This window comes from Poecile atricapillus, chromosome W (assembly GCF_030490865.1).
Source record: "Poecile atricapillus isolate bPoeAtr1 chromosome W, bPoeAtr1.hap1, whole genome shotgun sequence".
Classification (NCBI taxonomy): Eukaryota; Metazoa; Chordata; class Aves; order Passeriformes; family Paridae; genus Poecile; species Poecile atricapillus.
Genome location: NC_081288.1, coordinates 47,449,032 through 47,468,784, shown reverse-complemented (window position 1 = coordinate 47,468,784; position 19,753 = coordinate 47,449,032). Strand labels below are relative to the sequence as shown.

General features: G+C 35.1%; 1 protein-coding gene across 1 annotated transcript in view; it reads right to left on the bottom strand.

The window, feature by feature from the left end:
* Window positions 1–19,753, bottom strand: part of LOC131592255 (A disintegrin and metalloproteinase with thrombospondin motifs 20-like) — an 83,906-nt gene that overhangs the window by 12,451 nt on the left and 51,702 nt on the right. Inside the window, exons 23-28 of the mRNA XM_058863652.1 lie at window positions 19,570–19,692; window positions 18,598–18,705; window positions 17,397–17,561; window positions 16,880–17,170; window positions 16,393–16,554; window positions 14,759–14,935 (exon numbers count right to left, since the gene is read on the bottom strand). Coding sequence (XP_058719635.1) covers window positions 14,759–14,935; window positions 16,393–16,554; window positions 16,880–17,170; window positions 17,397–17,561; window positions 18,598–18,705; window positions 19,570–19,692 — 1,026 coding nt within the window. The remainder of the gene's footprint in view (window positions 1–14,758; window positions 14,936–16,392; window positions 16,555–16,879; window positions 17,171–17,396; window positions 17,562–18,597; window positions 18,706–19,569; window positions 19,693–19,753) is intronic.

Genomic DNA, 19,753 nt, shown 5'->3' with positions numbered 1-19,753 from the left:
AAGTACTCTAGTATTTTCTTCTTAAATATTGGAATGAATCCTATTTTACTTCATCCTATAGAAAATTTAGATCAATGAAGATGATTATTTTCTGACTAAAAAGAGAACATGCTTAATTTGTTCTAGGATTTCATCCATCCTTTATTTAACATTTGAAAAAGCATTTCCTATGGGAAAATAATTCAGGCAGAAAAATAGTAGTCCAATAAAAATTGAATTTTTTAGTGGATATGAAAAAAAATTTAAACATAGTTTCCTCAAAAGCAATGAAGATATTTCTCCTCCCTTTATGTTACATCATCATAATCTATACCATTAGCATTACATGCTAACTTAAAAAAAACAACATTTTTGAATACATATGTCTTCAATTTTCAGGAAATTAAGTTCAAGTCATTCAGCTTGCAGTATAAAACCTGGTAAATAATTGCCTGAGAACAACAGTTGGATAAAAGTTTTTTAAAATAGAGAATAAGCAGCTGTCATAAATTAATCTGCTAGGTAAGGAACATTTTTGTTTAACAGTTTTTAAGCAGAATCTCTCAGCTTACTCAGTTGTCCTCAATATCACATGGATTTCTATGTCTTTAAAGATTTATATGTATAATCTTAAAGGTTTAATTGAAACTCCCACTGTGTTTAAAATTAAATCTTTGAAGAATGAAGCAATGCAGTTATCACACAATACAATGGATGGCATATTTCTCTTATGCAAATATATTTACAAAAAAGATAAGTGCACTGATTTGGCCACAGTTTGCCTTCTACATGTCTACACCAAAATATCCATAAAAAGGACGCTTGTGTCTAAATTAAAATATTTGGCTCTCAGCAAAACCTTTAAATTTATCTTCTTAAGATAATGTTCTTGTAGTTTTACAATTCATGTTTTATTAATCTGGAATATACTTTAGGACAGGAAAATAACAAAAGATATCTGAAATTTTAATATATGCCTAATGTAGGTCAGAAAACTTAAAATGCTCAAATCATATCATCGTAAAACCCTTTCAGAAAACTTAACTCTGAATTCAGAAGATTTATTTATGAAAGCAAGCATGATAACTTGTATGCATAATAACTAAAATACAGTTACTATCTGATAATTGACTCTATCTTCCCTTAAAGCTTTTTTTTCAAGAATTTCAGACAAACTATAGACATAAAGGACCCCTAAACTCTAAAGGTTCTTCCCTTTAATTCTTTAGTAGGAAGCAAAGTGCAGCACAGTTACTTAACCTCCTCCTGTGATGTGTTGGAAAAATACTACATGTCCCCCCTTCCTCAATGGCCTCCTCTGCAGAATAAATCAGGCAATTATACAGGAATTAACAGAGGGAGTTCAGAAAAGAAAATACCAGTTTAGACATTAAAAATAACAGAGGCTTTATGAACAGTTATTTCTAATATATGACTCAAATATCGTTTAGCTCTGATGATAAATAGTAGTTGAAACCACGGTATCTTAAGGTAAAAATGCAAAAACACAGATGAAAGATACCTAAAATCTGAAGGCAGAAATTACTTTCAAATATTTTCACAATGTTTGTATTTTTAAAAAATAAAAATTATAGCGAATACAGTTTATCTTTTCAGTAATGTAACCTGTATAAGTCATCTAATTTATTTTTCTCTGCTGAAAAAGATAATAAGTTACAAAATATTGCCAACTCATACCATATAAATACCCACACTGAAATAACTTTTTCCAGGGAGATTTTCACTCCACATTAATTTAATGTTATGTTTAAAACTTAAAAAGACATGTTTGACATTTTGGGACTATATAAAAAAACATTAAATCCTTAAAAGTGTACAGAGACAGCATTTCTGCATACAGAGCTGCTATCCTATTTTTTCCCATATTCATCAAGATCTGACTCTCTGTTTAGACGTATCCAAATCTTCTGCTGAATGGACCTTACACTGAAAAAAAGGACCATCACTCTGCAAGAAGTGATTCACTTGTATGCTCTTAGGGGTTTCAACTGAAGAGCTTTTCACCTAGGGATTTTTTGTGGGGTTTTTGTTTGTTTTTGCTGTTGTTTTGTGGTTTTGTTGTTTTTTTTACTTAATTCATGAAAGAACACTGATGTTTAATTCATTATATTAACATGGTTTTGCTCTGAAGGAATGAAACTCCTGATGCTTTTAAAAGCTAGAAAACAGATATTAAGCATCTGTAACAGATATTAAGCATCTGCAAACTTCTGCTTAAATGTAATTGCCAAGACTTAAAAACAAATAAAGCACTAAACCAAGATGTGCCTCTCAGCAGCTTTGCTACACCCAAGTGCTTGGGGTACTGCATCTCTTGGAATTTCATGGAGCTGCTCCTGCCCACTTCAGAGCGGTTCCACAGTGCCAGATTCTTACATCTGCTGCAGTGACCATCCCCCATCAATCCCAGTGTGAGGAATAGAAACCTAAATATCTCTAAGGATGAGATCCTTTTCAATTCCACTGTGATCTCAAGAAAATTTAGGCAACTGATTTGAGGATTGCTATTCTTAAAGCCTTGCAAGCATATCTGTTTCAGAAGCACCTAGATTGCCCTGAGCCACAGCCAAGGACCTTAAAAAAGTTCTCCTAAAAAGTGCTAACAGTCTAATTCTACACGCAGGCACAGTCTTTTTAACAGACTGTCTGACTCAATGCTTTACAAACACATGAGGACAATTAACATCCTGAAAACAGATTTTCCCCTATTTCTAATAACAAATTAAAGAAATTGCTCTAAGCGTACACTGAGTGCACAGCAGGTGAGTGAAGCATATTGCAAAACAGAGCAACTGATGATATTTAGTACAACTGAAGAAAAATAAATGCTCCAATTTTATTTATTTTTTTTTAACACATGAAGAAGATAATACATTTGCCATGGATGTAGGAGATCCAGGATCATCAATGGAAAGTTAGAGAGGATACATTATCCTGCAAGTACAGTATTCTCCTGAAATTTGGTATATGCTGGCTTCATTCTTTAGGTAATATATAAAAAAGTTCTTAAAAGCTTCCTCCCAAAGTGCTTTGGCATCATATGCAGGCAGGCTCAGCTATGTTCTTTACCACATAGTGACCCACCTTCAACAAGAGAAGACTATTCCAGTCCAATACACTTCTCATGGGAGACTCCTGACATGCAGGTGTGTCGCCTGTCTTCCATTACACAGAACAGATAGCAACAACAAAACACTGAATCACTCAAATGCTGACTAAAAATGTTTTATCAATATCAAGTGGGGGGTGACTTTACATTTCCGTAAGGACAGTGTATAGATCCTGCTCAGTTCCTTGAATGAAAATATATTCCATGGAAGATCTGAGTGGTATTTTGAAGTGCCTAAAGACATATAAATGCAGGTCACAGGGAAATGTCTTGCACTGATCTCTATCCCCACCAGTCAGTATTCTCTTTAGCGAGCTGCACCTAAGACACCTGGCTGCCTGGCTGTCCTTCAGCTCTGTAATGTCAGTAAGTGTCAAATTCTCACAGGTGCAGGAGCAAAGCCTTGTTCTGTGCTCAGGAAGCCACCCCCGTCTTTGTGCATCGAGCCCACAGTGATGCACTTACAAGGCTCTTACAAGGCTGAACTTTACCCTCCACGAGCCTCCGTTCCTACTTGAAGCTCCTAACGTGTTATTACATGCTCTCTGCGGAATACATGCTCTCACTGCTTGGTGCCCACCCTGCTGTGGTGGTGAACTTCCCAAGGCTTAACTTTCCTGGCCAGGGAAAGTACAACTGAAGTAATTCTGGCTGCTTGACCACTCTCCACTCGAACGTGGTCCTTGACTTCTTGAGCGTGGTTCTCACAGCTCAACTTGTCTGTAATGTGGTTTCATTTGTATGGCATTCCACACAGTTGGAGGTATATGGAGAGAGAGCAGAATATTTTCCATATATTTTCTGAAGATTAACCATGTACGAAGAAAAAATACATAGGAATGTTAAAAAGAAATATGAACATTTCCTCAAAAAAATGCAAATTGAAAAAACCCCATCCTGTTACCATTTTACACAGAAATTCTAGCACTTGTCTCAACATTGGATAAAGTAATATTTCCCATATGTCATGTTCTTTTAAAAACATAAATCTGCAGTAAAAAGCTGGATTTCATTACTATTGTTCAAAGTCATTCCATAATACTGGTAACTAGGATTCATCTGTTTGTGTTTTCTTCATAGCAATAAAGTTCTGTAGGGATCATCCTGACAAAACTCATGCTTTCTGTGGCACAGATGGACTCCCAGATATGCATGCCATCATCAATTTCTACCAAATTAGAGCTCTTTCTGCAGCAGACATGCAAATTCTTCAAGTTCAAGTTCAAAAAAGCTTTTTGATTCTTTTGCTATTATTATTATTTCATTGAAAAGTTGAAGACCTTGTCTTATTTGGTATATTCTGTACCAAATTTCCTTAACCTTTTCTTTAAAGGAAGTGCTTTGTGTAGTTTAGCTGGTAGCCTAGTGGGCTTCTAGATACTGAAAGACAGACTAGTAAACAGAAAACATGTAATAGTTTCTTTTTGTATTCATATTAGATATACAGACACTTAAAATATAAATGAGTGACTAGAAGAGAATAGAGGGTAATGTTCTTCATAGTAGCTGGTGCAAGCTTTTGGATTTGTGACCAAAACTGTTGAAAACACATGGATATTTTATTTATTGCTGAACAGTGTCACACAGCATCAAAGACGCCGAGAAGGCTGGAGGTGCAAGAGTGGTTTTGAGGAGACATAGTCCAGGCCAAATGATGGTCAGTAATAAAACTGTGGGAAGGAGAGGCATGTGGAGTGATGCCATTTGTCTTCCCAAAAAATGATCACGCATGGTGTAGCCCTGCTTTTCTGGGGATGGCTGAACACCTGCCTGTCCATGGGAAGTGTGAATGAATCCCTTGATTTACTTTGCTTGTTGGTGCAGTTTTTGCTTTATCTATGAAAATTACTTTCATGAACCCATGAGTTTTCCTAATTTATCCCTGTAATTCTCTCCCCCATCCCACCAAGGGGGAAGGAGGAAGTGGTTGTGTGGGGTTCAGTGCCTACTGGGGTTAAGCCACAACAGCAGCACTGAAAAAGGATAAAACATATTACATATCTTAAAAGGTATTTTCTTCCTTTTTTTGCCCAGAAACTTCTATGACTGGTCATGAAGTTCAGTTTAAAACAGGAGTAAACATGGTAGTTGCTTGGCAAACTACATTTTGATGCTGTCTAGTTGGCCCAAAAACCTGTTCTGACTCTTAATATTCTGGAAGTAGAGTGGAATCACGACTGCTCAAGACATTAATGAAACAATACTTTGAGCACTGTGTAGTTGAGAAATACCTTGAACTTTTCATTTTAGTATTAGAATTAGATCTCCTTGTGTCTGCGTCCTCTGCTTGCTGCTTCTCCCTAGGGGTTTTTGTGCTGCATGAGCACAACATGCATTTTTCAGCTAAAAGCACTAAGAGTCATTTGTTCCTTTAAATATGTTTATAACTGTTAAAAAAACCCCACAGACTCTAATTAGGTCCTACTGAATTCTTTGATTCAGAGTCAGTAATTCTTTGCTAAAACAAATACAAACACTTGTGCCACGCACCCAGGAAGGACCAAGGATCAAACATTCCATTACTCCTAAGAAAGAGTGGATTGAACTCCAACAAGCATGTGTATGATTTACTATTTTATCTAAGTTACACCTGTGTCAGCTACAGAAGTTACATTGAAGATATTTTAAAGTTCTCTCTTTGAGCATGGCTTGATTTCAGTGTTATATCACATTCCTCTGATGTTCATAAATATCTCTGTATGATTAAATTCTCCTTCCATCTGCAGTCTATAAGTCTGCTTTGATGCTTTGATTGTGCATTTGCAGCTATAGAAATGGAAAGGAAGATGGCAAGGCTAAGAAGGATTTACAGAATCACCCAATCCATGATGCTGCTCAGTTTGAATCAGCTATACATGGACCATTCCTGAGAGTAGTTTGTCAGTCTTGTCTTAAATGACAGGGATGCTACTACCCTCTCACTTGCATGAAGTTCATCTTTTGCTCCTTCCCAGGCATTAGGCAGAGAGAGGTCAAAAATGTGGATATTCTTCTTTTCAACTCTATAGTGAGACTTCACAGTACAAGCTGCCAGTTCTATGCCACAAAAAAGGCATAATTTTTACCTGTTGCAAGTACTATCACCTAAAAAATACAGATTTAGATTATCTGTCCAAGACTGAATTCTCAATGCATTTGTTAGAGCTGCTTGATAGTCCTTTTTGAAGCCTTGCTAAACCTGGATTGTGGTTCTACCATTGCCATGCCTCACCTTAATCATGATGAAAAATTTTTACAGACTCTGAAATTGACTTTTAATCCCAGATCCTTATCCATCCAATATAAGCAGTATGTTGTCGCAAGCTGTGAGGATATTTTTATGAGGTCATCTAACCTGACCATACCTTTTCTGCCAGGACTGAGCATGTACGCTCCATGAAAAAGCTGCTTCTTCTGGACTCCTTTTTAGATAATTTTGTTTCAACTTTCATTTTAAGGGTAACAAAAAACTCCTGAATTCCCACTTTCCAAGCATGCTGAAGTATATCTATTTAGCAGATGGACATAAATGAGAGGCTACATACATCTACATACAAACAGAAAAAGCAGGAATGATGGAGGAATAAACAGGATTAAGGACAGATTTCAGGACTGATGTGGATAACAGGAAGGGAAAACTGCTACGAGGATATATCTGGCATCTACTAGGAATGTGCTATTCCCCTTAAACATAAAGACATCCTGATTAAAACAAAGTCAGAACCATCAGCACATACATTGAAGGTAAAAGGATTTCATGTCTGAAGAAGCCACATGCTAAGAAACTTTAGACGACATTTTTTTAAGTTGACACCACATGGTCTGAATTCTTATGTCCAATGCAGCTGGCAGTATCCTTAATACCAGAAAATGGCAATCTGTCTGGATGTCAGATAACAACCATACTCTTTGCAGCTGGTGGAAAAAATCAAAACCAGAGCCCCTGAGATTCCACTAAAAGATCATCTACAGAATGTCTTTTATTCATTCCAGTTAGATTTGTGAGTAAGTCTTAGTTAGGTCTACCTTTCTGACATCTCAAATACCATCCATTTCTCCAAGTTCAGAACAAATAAAACAGATGACCAGGTCCTTCTTTGAAAGACCCATCACATCTTTCCCCCTCAGGATGAGCACCACTACTCTGCCCATCACTGCCTAAAGCCTGACATCCTTCTTGAGGCCAGCTGCAGAGCATTTGAAAACCCGACCATGCTTGTGAGCAGAGCAATGAGTTACTATGCTCAGCTCCCCACCTACCACGATACTCAGGCTTCACTGTGTCATGTATTCCTAGGCTGTCTACATGTACCTCATAAATTAGACTGAGCTTTTCCAGACAGCAGACTTTTCTTTGCTTTACCTACATGACTCACATAACACAATTAGATTTTCAAAAGAGCTTTTAGTTATTACATTAACACAAGAACAACGGATTATGGAGATGTTAACGTGGGTGGAAATTTAAAAATAATAACCCTGTTTTCATGAGTTCTCATTCAACAGTGGTGACATGTATTTGCTATCTCATTTACCTCTTCCTTTATATCTTCCATTTTTTCTCTCGATTACAGTAAAAATTTAATTGTCTAGTTATTCTTCCTGCCTTAAGTGCTCTTGATTTGAGTCCTCCTTGTCTGGTTACCACCTGAGAATCAGGAATCCAAGAGGTATTTCTGCTTCCTCTCAGCAGCCATTTGGCAGGCTCAGCTACCTTACGTGCAGTCTTAAATTTGTCATTGAAGGTTCTGCATGAATCTCTGCTAGAAACTTCACCATCAGCCTTCATTGAAGCAACATTGAAACTGTCATCCATGACAGTATGTATTAAAACAATGAAAAGTATGATCAGCTTATTAATTGCTGGGAGTGAGAGAACAGATAAACTACTGTGTTCAGCCAGCATTCCTGCAGCAACTTATCTGGTATGTGTACCTTCTATCGTCTTTCAGTTGAATGATATCTACAACAGACAGATGGCTGAGACAAATCACAATTAAAAATACAGAAACATTAGTAAATTGAAAAAACAAAACCAAAAAACCAACATCCCCAAAAAACAATTCTGCCTTACCTTTCCCTCTGAAATCAGTGAGCTAGACTCTCACTAGGTCTTTTTTGAAATCTAATCTACAAGTATAAATTTGTGTCAAATTTACAAAATTGTAGTCCTGCTCTGTGCCTTTGATACCTTCTGCAAGAGGTTCATATGGGCACTTTCACCATTACAGCATTGCAAATGTCAAATTGCTGACTTGGCCAGACTTCAGCAAGATTCATCTCTCTGTAGAGATGAGCACTAGTAGCCATGTAGCACTAGTAACACTTTTAAGAAATTACATGAAAGCAGCAGCACTGGAGACAGTGAGTGAAGTGCAAGCATCAAGAAATGGAGATAGGATATCTTAAGGAAATCCACCATGAGAAAAAGAAAATCAGGGGGTTCTCTCTGTTTCAAATAAATGGATTCAAATAAATTTCTGGAGACATTTTTCAAACAGTGGACAACAGAGGTATCTGTGTCCATCCAGCAGCTGTGTTCAAAAACCTCCATGAAAACCAAACAGCAACCCAAAATTAATCCATTTATTGCTTCCAAAAACTGGACACAGGTTAACAAACTGTATCACAGGCCGGTTATCCTCCAGCCTCCTATGAAGCTGGGGAAAACCAAATAAATGCACGGGGATGACACAATCTGCACTCTCACTGAAAAGTAACTTTGGCCCCTTGGGAGGGATATTTTGTTCACAGGCTTTCACAATGAAAGTTGGAGCACATTTTTATTCTGTTATCTCTGGGGGATCTCTGTTACGGAAGCTACATTTCCACAAAGGGGTTGCACAGTTAAAAAGCCTTTTCTTGTAATATTTTAACTAATTAAAACTTCATTTTATTATCTTAAGGGTCTTTTCAGTTAACCAGTTGCAAAAGTAAGTAGACATAAGACAGTTTTACAACAGTAGATGAATTAGTTTCAGGTGAGTTTGCAAAAATCTAAATATGAGCAAAAGAAATGCTGGATCCCAGCAAGTGCAAGCTCTGATTTATCATTTTTAGTCAAGTCAGCAACAGCAAAACAGTAGCTCAGAAATTAAAGGAATTACAAATACATGAACTCTGTGTCTTTCTGCTCTATGAAAAATATTACTTCATATCACAGAATTTTTTTTCATTTTATTAAAATCTAAGATTTTGTATTTGATCTTTAAAAAACTGGAAATACAAAGCAATAAATGCTGGCACAATATAGTATTATCAGAAATTTTTTAAACTTCTCAGAAGCATAGAAAATACAACTTTTTCTTTGGCACTTAACTAAATATAACTTAAAGAATTAACATCCCCCCCAGTTTATGTTAAATATTATTTCAGCATGAAAATATGAGTATCTTTTGGATGAGAAATGCAACATTTTACCTACCTTCACCAGCTGAAATCCAGTTTCCTTTCAACCTACACCACTTTTCTGTATATATTAAATTTACTAACAATATTTCCAACATTACATTTCCTGTGCATTAATATGAGCAGGCATGTAAGCTTCTGAAGGACTGATTCAGCAGTAAATGTAAGTGTTTAATCCTGCTGTCGCTGAAGTGAAAGGGCCATAGATAGAAGCATGCTAGAACATACACTGATAATAGAGCAGCCTGTCTTAGTGGAGTCACCAGTCTCCCACAATTACTGGTTTTCAAAGAAAGGACTAAGAACGCCAGCAATGCAGAACTACAGAACATATTATTCATTTCCTAACCCATTTCAGGTAATAAAAATATTTATGTATTGACCCTCACAAATGTTTGGAAATGTTAATACTTTAATATATATTTAATAACTTTTAAATCTAAGTTCCAAAACCACTTTGAACCAACGTTTATGAGTTCTGATTTTTCAAAGCTACCACCATGCATACAGCAAGTTCAGAATGATTTTCACAAGGATCTGACCACCTAGAACCCTTCAGCTTTTCTGAAAGTTCTAATATATACACCAGCAGCTTCACATTTCCTTCATTCTCATTAAATGGCTTTATGTATTTAGGCAAGGTATTACACATCACCTGCATCTTTTCCCCTTTCATTATATTCTGGTTGCTGGGGTTTTGTGTTTGTGTTTGTTTTTTTTGTGTATGTGTGATTTTATTATTATTACTATGTATTGATTTTATTTTGACTATGTCCCACTCTTACTTGCCCTCTTTCTAAATGGAAGATCTGAAAGTTCTGCAAACCTCTTCCTGACAAAAGTGTTTTAGGAATGTAAAAAAACATTTCTTTGAGGTTAAGAGTTGAGCATTATATTATGATACTCATTCTTCTCTGTGTTTTGTCACTAAGTGGGAGAGGACTGAGCCACAAAATTACAGCTCCAGAAAATAATTAGGAGGTAGTATCTTTTAGGTTTACCATCAAAGTCTATATGCCAACTATCCATTTCAGTCCAGCTGGTCAATGGCATCAACTGCTGCTTTTATCAGTAACAGTATTTTTTTTTTGTGTGTTCAAATATAAGAGCTTTCCCCAAGAAAACAATGTCACAAAAGTATCATATGAAGTTAATTTCAACTCACAGGTTAAAGAAAACCCTCACTTTCAGCAAAAGTGGTTAGTACCTGTCCCACCCTTTATTTTTAAGGGCTATAAACATTAACATTCCTTAATAAAGAGCACAATAAACACAAAGCCACACAACATGCATGAAAAAGAAGGGTTAAAATGCAACTGTATTTCACAGACACAAGTGACAGTCATTAAATTAAATTATTACACATACATTATAACTTATTTTTTAAGCTATACAGGCAACATAGCACCAAACCGAAGAAATTTCCTCTTGATGAACATTACTCAAATATTTTCTTTTTGTATTTTGTAAACAAGTATTTTCTTTCATTTTAATCAGAATGACCTTAAATAAAATTCACTATCCCAAGTCTGTTTTATTATTTGGGCAGTGACATCTGTTATCAGTTTTCTCTGATAAGGCCCCCCTCCCACTTCCAAAGTTTTAAAAAATGAATAGCAGATGCTAACATCAAGATTTCAGGCAGTGGGATATTAATTTAATGTTCTGTATTGGCAATGAGGTATTTAAAAGTTCAACATTAGGCAGCAGCAGAAGTAGAAGTAAAAATCTGAAGGTGGTTTTGAAAACCAAGTTCACTGATTCTGAATTCCCTTTTAATATAAAAGATTATTTTTAAAGATATAAATACTTTTTACACATTAGAAAAAGTGAATGAAGGCACTTATCATACATAGCAAGAATTTTTGCATTAAAATTAATACAAATAAATATTTTACTTATGCTAGTTTGGCCTGCTTCTGCTCCTGGAGAAGTCAATGGGATGCCTGGCAGTAACAACACTGGAAGGGGACTGGGATTATTTTTAGAAAACAGATTTATATACATTAAAACTAATAGTAGATTTCTTCCACTACTGCAAAGACAGAATTACATCTAAATTATTCTGAAGCAAGTAAGTAAAAAACTGAAGCACTAGAAAGACAGCCGCTTTAAAGAGTATTACATTATGTGTCTGAGGGCCAGTAAAAAAAAGCAATAACACATTTCTGAGACTTCAGGGTAATTTTGAAAATAATCCTTTTTTTTATATGACTATTTTCTCTGAAATCACCAGTAATATTTATGAATTACATACCAATCCTAAGACTGAGGAAAATAAAAATAATTAAAATCCTTATTTTATAAAGATTTCAGACAAACAAAATATAATTGTCTTTTGTAAGGGGCTATTTATTCTTTCTAAAGAAACAAGAAGGGATAATAACCAAACATATTTCAAGTTGAGACTTATCTGGTTAAAATTTTCACGATAAAATTGGTAATTACCAATATTCATACAAGAATTGATTACCCAAATGAAATACAAAGCTTCCAAGATAACATCAGCTGCTACCACCAACTGCCTAAGCAGAAACCTTGCCATTTGGTGCCTGGATCTTCAAGGGTTTTTTCAGACACTGAAAAAGTACAGGGGGCCAAAAATAAGATCAAATTCCTAAATTTATCAAAATTCTTGTTGAAAAATGTGAACAAACTTTCCTCACTATGCAAAGCCTGAAGATAAGATGAAGAGCTTATTCTATCCCTCAAGTGTAATTCCTGCTCAAGCTTCCTAAAATCTTTAGAAAATATATAAAAATTAAAGGTACAGACCTTTGGAATTTGAGATTTACCTCACATCCATTTTGACAACTGCAGAAACCAGGAACAAAGAGTACAAGCTTTTAAGCTCTGTGAGGGTCAGCTCCAGTAGTGCCCTACAGACACTATAAAGGGCAACAGCCAACAGCTGCTAAACTGCAGAATGCACCTACCAAAATTCTGGCTTCAAATCATAAACTGAACCTTGCTTGCAAGGGACCTTTTGTGCATTTACAAGATATGTTTTGTGTTAATTATGTTGTGTAAAATTAATCAATAACTATAATATTAAAACAAATGTACTTAGAAGGCATACTGCTAAAATTCCTCTGTCTATATAACAATAGCTAGCAGAAGTTAGAATCACAGAATCATGGAGGTTGGAAAAGACTTCCTAGATTAACTACTCTTGCATCAGTTTTTGCTTAGGTTTTGACATTGGAATCCCAGTAGTAAACACAAAAGCTCACTTGGCACAGAATTATTACTCAATACTTCTATGAAAAACATAAATAGTTTGTCTATAAATAATTTGTCTGGTTCTTGCAATCTTATAGAAAAGGGGGTAAGTGCAGATGTGACAGGCTTGAGGACTTCAGCAGCCAGAGAGCATCTAGTCATTAACAGTTCCCTCTGTAAGAGCATATTTTATGCCAGAAATGTGTAAGATAAGCAGGGCCATGATCCATTGCCAAACTAACAGATCACTAGTCAGCCATGGCTAAACAAAGCTGTTTGTACTAGGCTACAACAGCATTCCTGTGACTAAAGCTTTTATTGCTCCTTCCTAACAGCCATCCTTAATCAATAAATTTTGCTCTGCTTAAACAGCAACAAAGAACAACTAAGTCTCTGTGTTGGCAGAATTCAAACTAGCTAAATTATTAAAATATGACAGTATATTCAATATGTGAGCCTGCTTTTACTTCCTGAATCTGCTATGTTTGTTTCTGCAGCATAAGATAGTTTGATGAAATGAAATCTTTTATGGCTTAACCACAGAGCTTGCAACCATATATAAAGGAGTCCTCTCTCTAATAAATAGAATCCATTCTAAGCTTAGTTTTTGATGGATTAAAATGGCTTCTTATGTCACTTGAGAAATAAACCAACATGAAAATATTAAAAAAACTAAGCCATACAATACAAGATCTTTATATATATTCAGGTAATCTATTAATGCAGGGCAAATTGAATTACTCAGGGAACAAACAGGTTGTGAATAATTCTTGATCTAAAAGGAAAACAAACATTGAGTTCAAAAGCAATTATGTGCTGAACCCTACCTGTCCTCTCAGTACCTGATGAATATTAATTAGTGATTCACTGCTAATTATTTGGAAAATGGCTAAATAAGATACTCTGGTGTGTGCTAAACACAAACCCTAAACTCTGCTTTGCATAGTGGAAGAAGGAGATAACTGTGGCAAACCATTAAATCAAACTTACATCTTACAGTCTCTTTGCAATAAATTAGAATAGCTTATTTAAACATTAGTAATTGTTATAGTTGAAATCAGAGTTTTTTTTAAATGCTGCCATATTAATTCAAAGAGACAAATTACATAGTTTTATTAATAAAAAAAACAGAATAAGTGCTGTCCCAGACCATCTCCCAGGGATGTCAATGACAGATTTTTTGCTGATTTTGATGGAACCAGAACTGGATCCAACCTCCTTTGATTGTCATTATTCCCATTAGAATTTAGCACAATAATCAATATTGTTGTCAAATTCACAGCTTGGGAATTATAATGTGCTCTATATTTCAGAGCTTGCTATGATTACTTCAGTATGTTAATAATCTACTAGTGGCAATTTTAAAGATTAATGGTGATTACAGTAGGCATTTTTACACATTAATAGACAGTGACATGTAGACAATAGCATATTATAGTTACATACATAATTATACATAGATAACTTTAATTAGTCCCTGTTTTAAAACCACTAATATAAAGTTTTATACACAAATGTACAAGTAATAAGGAGTAAAATGTTTGATGACAGAGTATAATATACATGGATGTGAGTTATTTTATACTTAAATATACTATAGGAAAAACGTTACGCACTAAAAAGTTTAAGGTGTTTTTGCAAATATAAATACGTAGATAATACTACAGTGTAATTTACAGCAAAAACTTTTAAATTTAAACACATATCAAACTGTAACCCTTCCAAATGGAACACCCATTAGATACTGTTATCAGTTATGATGATTTCTGGTAATTTTCAAAATATTCCCTATGATGTTTTACAGAGCATGGTACTATTCCCACTGAAGGAAATGACTGCTTCTCATCTAATTCTCATCTAATTCTCATCTAATCTTCTGCAGGAAGAATTTCTTTATAAAACTACGTGGCTATATTCCACATGCATTATTATTTCACTGTTATCAAATAAAATAATGACATAAAATCTTTTAAAAGACAAGGGGAAATAGAGTGACAGAAGGAACAAGAAAGCAAAAAATATTATTGAATGCTATCGTACCGATTTCCACGGTCCCCGATGCCAAGAAACATCACCAGGGCAAGAATGCACATTACACTGTGCCATGTTAGGTGGCTTGTCTAGAATGTCACAGTTTTGATCACCCAACATTTGGCCAGTAGGAAGCTGACAAATCACCAGTCTTGTCTTTATTCCATCTCCACAAGTCTGAGTACACTGAAACACAGAATTTTATATGCAATAATTTTATTAACAGTCACCACATACCATCAAACCAGAAGATGCAGCAATAATCAGTATATCATATTATCTACTATGTCTATCTTCATATTCCCTGGACACTCTATTCAAGAACAAGGACTTAAAGTCTAATCTCACGTAATTCTCTCACCAAAACCTTTACCAAACTACATTTTTATGGTTTATAAAGTGATTTTCTGCAGAAAGTCTCAGTTTTACAGACACTTCATCAAGGAGAATTAATTATGAGAATAAATGTGCAAGTATTCCTCTCTATAGTAAGAAGAAAAGATGGAAATTTGTCTTAAAAGTACTTTTTCCTGTCAGACAGTGGCAGAAAACTCAGATACTGGGCACACTTCTACACAGTCCAATTTATACAGACTAAGTGTAAAATACTTCTAGGATTTTTTATACTTATTTTTTTTACTTGTGTTTTCTGAGTTTCAGTTTGCCTGTAATTCTTTGATACCAGTTCTCATTCCTAATGATCTCTTAAAACCAATCTGTAATAGTTGAGACCTTTTTATTGCATTCTCAATGATTCAAAATTAGAAAAAACTGCGTCATCTACGTGAAGTGTATCCCAAGTCTATGGCTATGGACAGAAAAAAATATTATATTTAGACTGACATTTAGCTAACACTGCCCAAAACAAGGGTAAAAAAGGTAAAATAAAAAAGTCACTCAATCAATTTTTCTTCTTTTTTTGAATTCCAGTAACTGATTTTCAAAAGTAATAAAAGTGGGCAAGAATCACAAGAGGTTAGATTAGAATAAATGCAAAAATAACCAGCTTTAGCTCTTTCTATAGTGTTTGAGCAGGACTGTGTGGTCAAAATATGACATCACACAGCACAGTGAAACTATTCTTTGTCCAATAACATAACAAGTGTCATCAAAATTTTCTATCTCAGGCAGAATTTTTAGATGCATGATCCTATCTCCATACTTCTAATTTGTAACTACAACCCAGTAGCTACTACTACTTGCAGTTACTGTTGTTAGTACCTATGAAATTACATGGAATAAAGTTTCTTTATGGCTTCTTTTTTTTTTCTTAGAAGAGCTATTGCACTGGGGTTTTTCCGCATACAATCCAGCTTTTTGCAATGGAATATAATTTTCTATGTCTCAACATATGTGTTGTACAACAACTATATGATTTGTTGATGTTGTATATCCTTAGCCTCACACAATACTTACTTCTTTTGGATGTATTTTTACATTACTCATCTTTCTACTACAGTTCTGGACTTGATCCAAGAATAAAGTTTAGATAAACAGGCTGAAACTCATTCTTTTTACACTTTAAATTCTATTAAATAAGGAAAAACAAGGTGTTCAGTTCCACTCACAGGCACATAGTTATGTTTCTACTTCTAAGCTTACATGGTAAACAATGCTCCCTTTTGTAAGTGAAAAGCTCTTACTTCTCCCCAGTTCCCAAAGTTCCACTGTGGGCAGGGTCCAGAATCACAGTGTCTTGACTCTGAAGGTTTTGTTGCCTCATCACAGTTACTGGCACTTCTTCCTTCCTCATCTTGACATACTACAACTCGGCGGTGAAATCCACCTGCACAAGTACTAGAGCACTACCAAAACAGGTAAACATACATTTTGCCATTACATGATCAAAGAAATGTAAAATATATTGGTTAAAACAGCTTGGTTTTAAACTTTAACTTTCAAAAGTGAAATTTTTAAATAAAAATGACTACTATGTGGAAGTATTTGAAATCACAGAAAAATTACACCTAGAATTTAATATATTCTGAATAACAGTAAGAACAAGAATAAAAATACTTTTTAAAATGAAGGTACTTTTCTTTTGACCAAATCTGTACTGCAATAACATTTCTAGAAGTGCTAACACACACGTTACAGAACAAGTTATTATATTCTAGAAAAATTTCTTACTGCTCCCCAAGGTCCAGTTCTCCATTGATATCCTCCCACAGATGGACGGTTCCACTGGTTTAAGTTGTCTTGTGCAGGGTGTATTGGGAGGTAACCTGTTTCTGGAAAACGGCCTGGATGGTCAGGTATTTTTGGAATATGATGATGAACTGGTGGACATGGTGGCATGTTACATTCTTGCTCCTTAGAAGGTCGGCCTTCAGGATCACAGTAGTTCTCATTAATTTGCTGATGGTAGTTGACACAGATGACTTGTCTTGTTACTATTCCACTGTCACACGTTACTGTGCACTGACCGAAAGATTAACACAGTGCTTGTCACAGAACACTGATAATTAATAAACAAATACATTTATATTTACTTTTGACAAGAACAAACATATACTTTGCTTTTTCAAGGGATGCAATTTCAATCACAATTGCCAAGAAAAAAAAACCCAAACTCTCAATTTTTAAACAGAGACTTGGCCAATAATCTAAACACACACATTAAAAAATTCTTACAATTAATACTTACAGGGGACCAATTTCCAACTTTCCACTCTCCACATGGGCTGAAGCAACTTGAAATTTCAGCTGGTCGTGGTAAATGAGCACACAAAGATTCATCTGCTATCTCTCCACGAGCATCTCTACAACTCACATAGCGAGCACGATCGCCCTTCCCACAGGATGCAGAGCACTGTCAGTGAACAATTCAAGGTCATCACACTTTAGGAGACTAAAACAAGATCATCCAAGCATCTAAAATACTAACATAGTTTCTGTTGGCTTGGAACTGAATTGCATGGCCTTAATTCTCATGAATCATTTCAGTATATATATAAACAGCCAGCATTTAAACTATGACATGGCATAATTAGACAGTTGCAAGTAACAACAGGAACATCAGTTACTTCCAGGACACTTCAGCAGTTACACAGGGATGCAATAACTTTTATTAACTGTTAAAACAAAAATTAATATTAACAATCCATTTCTCACTATGGTTTCTATAAGATTCCATTGAGCCCCTTCTGATGCCTTTATAGCCGAGAAGTTAAAGGTGGATATAATGAAGAACTGAGTAGCCTCAGTTTATGCACCCTTTATTGCTATTTAGTTAAAATAGCTGTGCAAAAATATAACTGCATAATATGCTTTGTTAAATATCTCAAGGGATTAACCGACATATGCACATTGTATAGATAATTTTAAATTTTCACATTGCTATCAAGTAAAACTGATTTTACTATTTTTTATTATGAAAATAAAAACTCTGCATTGCATAAAATTTATGTAGGAACTGTTTTACTAATGTTTATTTTACAAAAAATGTTAAATTAGACCTTTAAAGACTCCAACAGTTTAGTGTTACTATTCACATAAAAGATTTAAATAATATTTTAAAATCAAAGATGTTCAGAAATGTTGTTCAGAAACTGATAAATTACATTCAATAAAACACTTCCTACCATACAAAAGTACTCAGAACCCCAGTTCCTAGAATTTTACTTTTTTTCCTATTATTTTTCATGGTTGAATTTGAAGCATACAGTTTGCTGGAAGTGTCTATCTGCTCCCTAAGAAACAGTTTATTTTCTTAATAAAATATTAGAACTCCTTTTTTATCTATCCCAAGTAGATTTCAGGCTGAAAAATATATTAATGAAAGCTTCATGGAAAAATGGGTGAATGAGTGGAGGACTGCTCTGCCAGGTGAGTGCTACATTACATACTGGGGTCCATGATCCATATCTCCATTGGGTCACCTTCCCCACATGAACTAGAGGAAGTGAAGTAGTCCATAATTTTGTATTTTCTGGACAAGAGGGCAATTCACATTCCTGTGGGGGTGAGAAAAAACAAAAAGCTTTTGAAATATACATTTCAGAAGAGACAAACGTAAAACAAATGGTTAGCATTAAATAACATGTAAATATCATCTTTTACATTTTTTCTGGAATTATTCAAAGACTTTTCATTGAATTGCTTTGTTTTGTTTTAATAGAGTGTCAAAGAAAAATTATTTGATCTTAAAACTGTATTGGTAATAACTAATTCTATTGGCACTTCGATAAAGAACAGTTTTGGCCAACTTGTTGGAGAGAAGGAGCATAGACATTACAGTGTCCTGCTTCAGAGACACAGGCAGCACAGAAAGACCAAGCAAAGACAGTGGCTGTGCTATCCTGTGCTTTATACCTTCAGCTACTGAGTATATGAATTTATCCAGTTTCAGTCAGTAGCCAAAGGTACCACAAGTAAAAATGCAAAGGATACTCAAACCCATTGTTTTCACATCTAAGCAGAAATAAACTACACCAATTAACTGGCTTTTATATTTAGAAGCCTAATAAAGAAGCCAGCTGGGGACTATTTATAAAGCAGGATGGCAAGCAGTGTCCTTACAATATTCTACATGTTGGAGCTTCCCCCACTGCCAAATAATCACAGGCCTTTGGATTCCTTGAAGTCATATAGTCTTTCAATCACATACCACCTTTCAAACATCCAGTCTTAAAATTTCCCTTCTTTTACTTAATTCCCTAGACAAAATTTGATGTTTGTGAAGAAAAGCATAGAGTTCCAGTATTTTTTTCTCATTTTAGAAATTACTTCCTCCAAGTTCCCACACAGAAAGTGGAAGAAGAAAACAGTTGTATTCCTACACTTTTGACAGAGAAGTAGAGAGGTATTTTTTAACTTACTTGAGTGTCTCTAGGACGAGTGGCAGCATTGCACTCCCTGTCGTCGTTCAGAATAGCCCGGTATGTCCCAGTAACACATTTGACTGCGCGCACCTGGTATCCACGTCCACATGTTACAGCACACTGTTGAAGGCAGAGGTTTGATACATTTGTAATAGGGTTATTTATAATCAAATTCAATTTT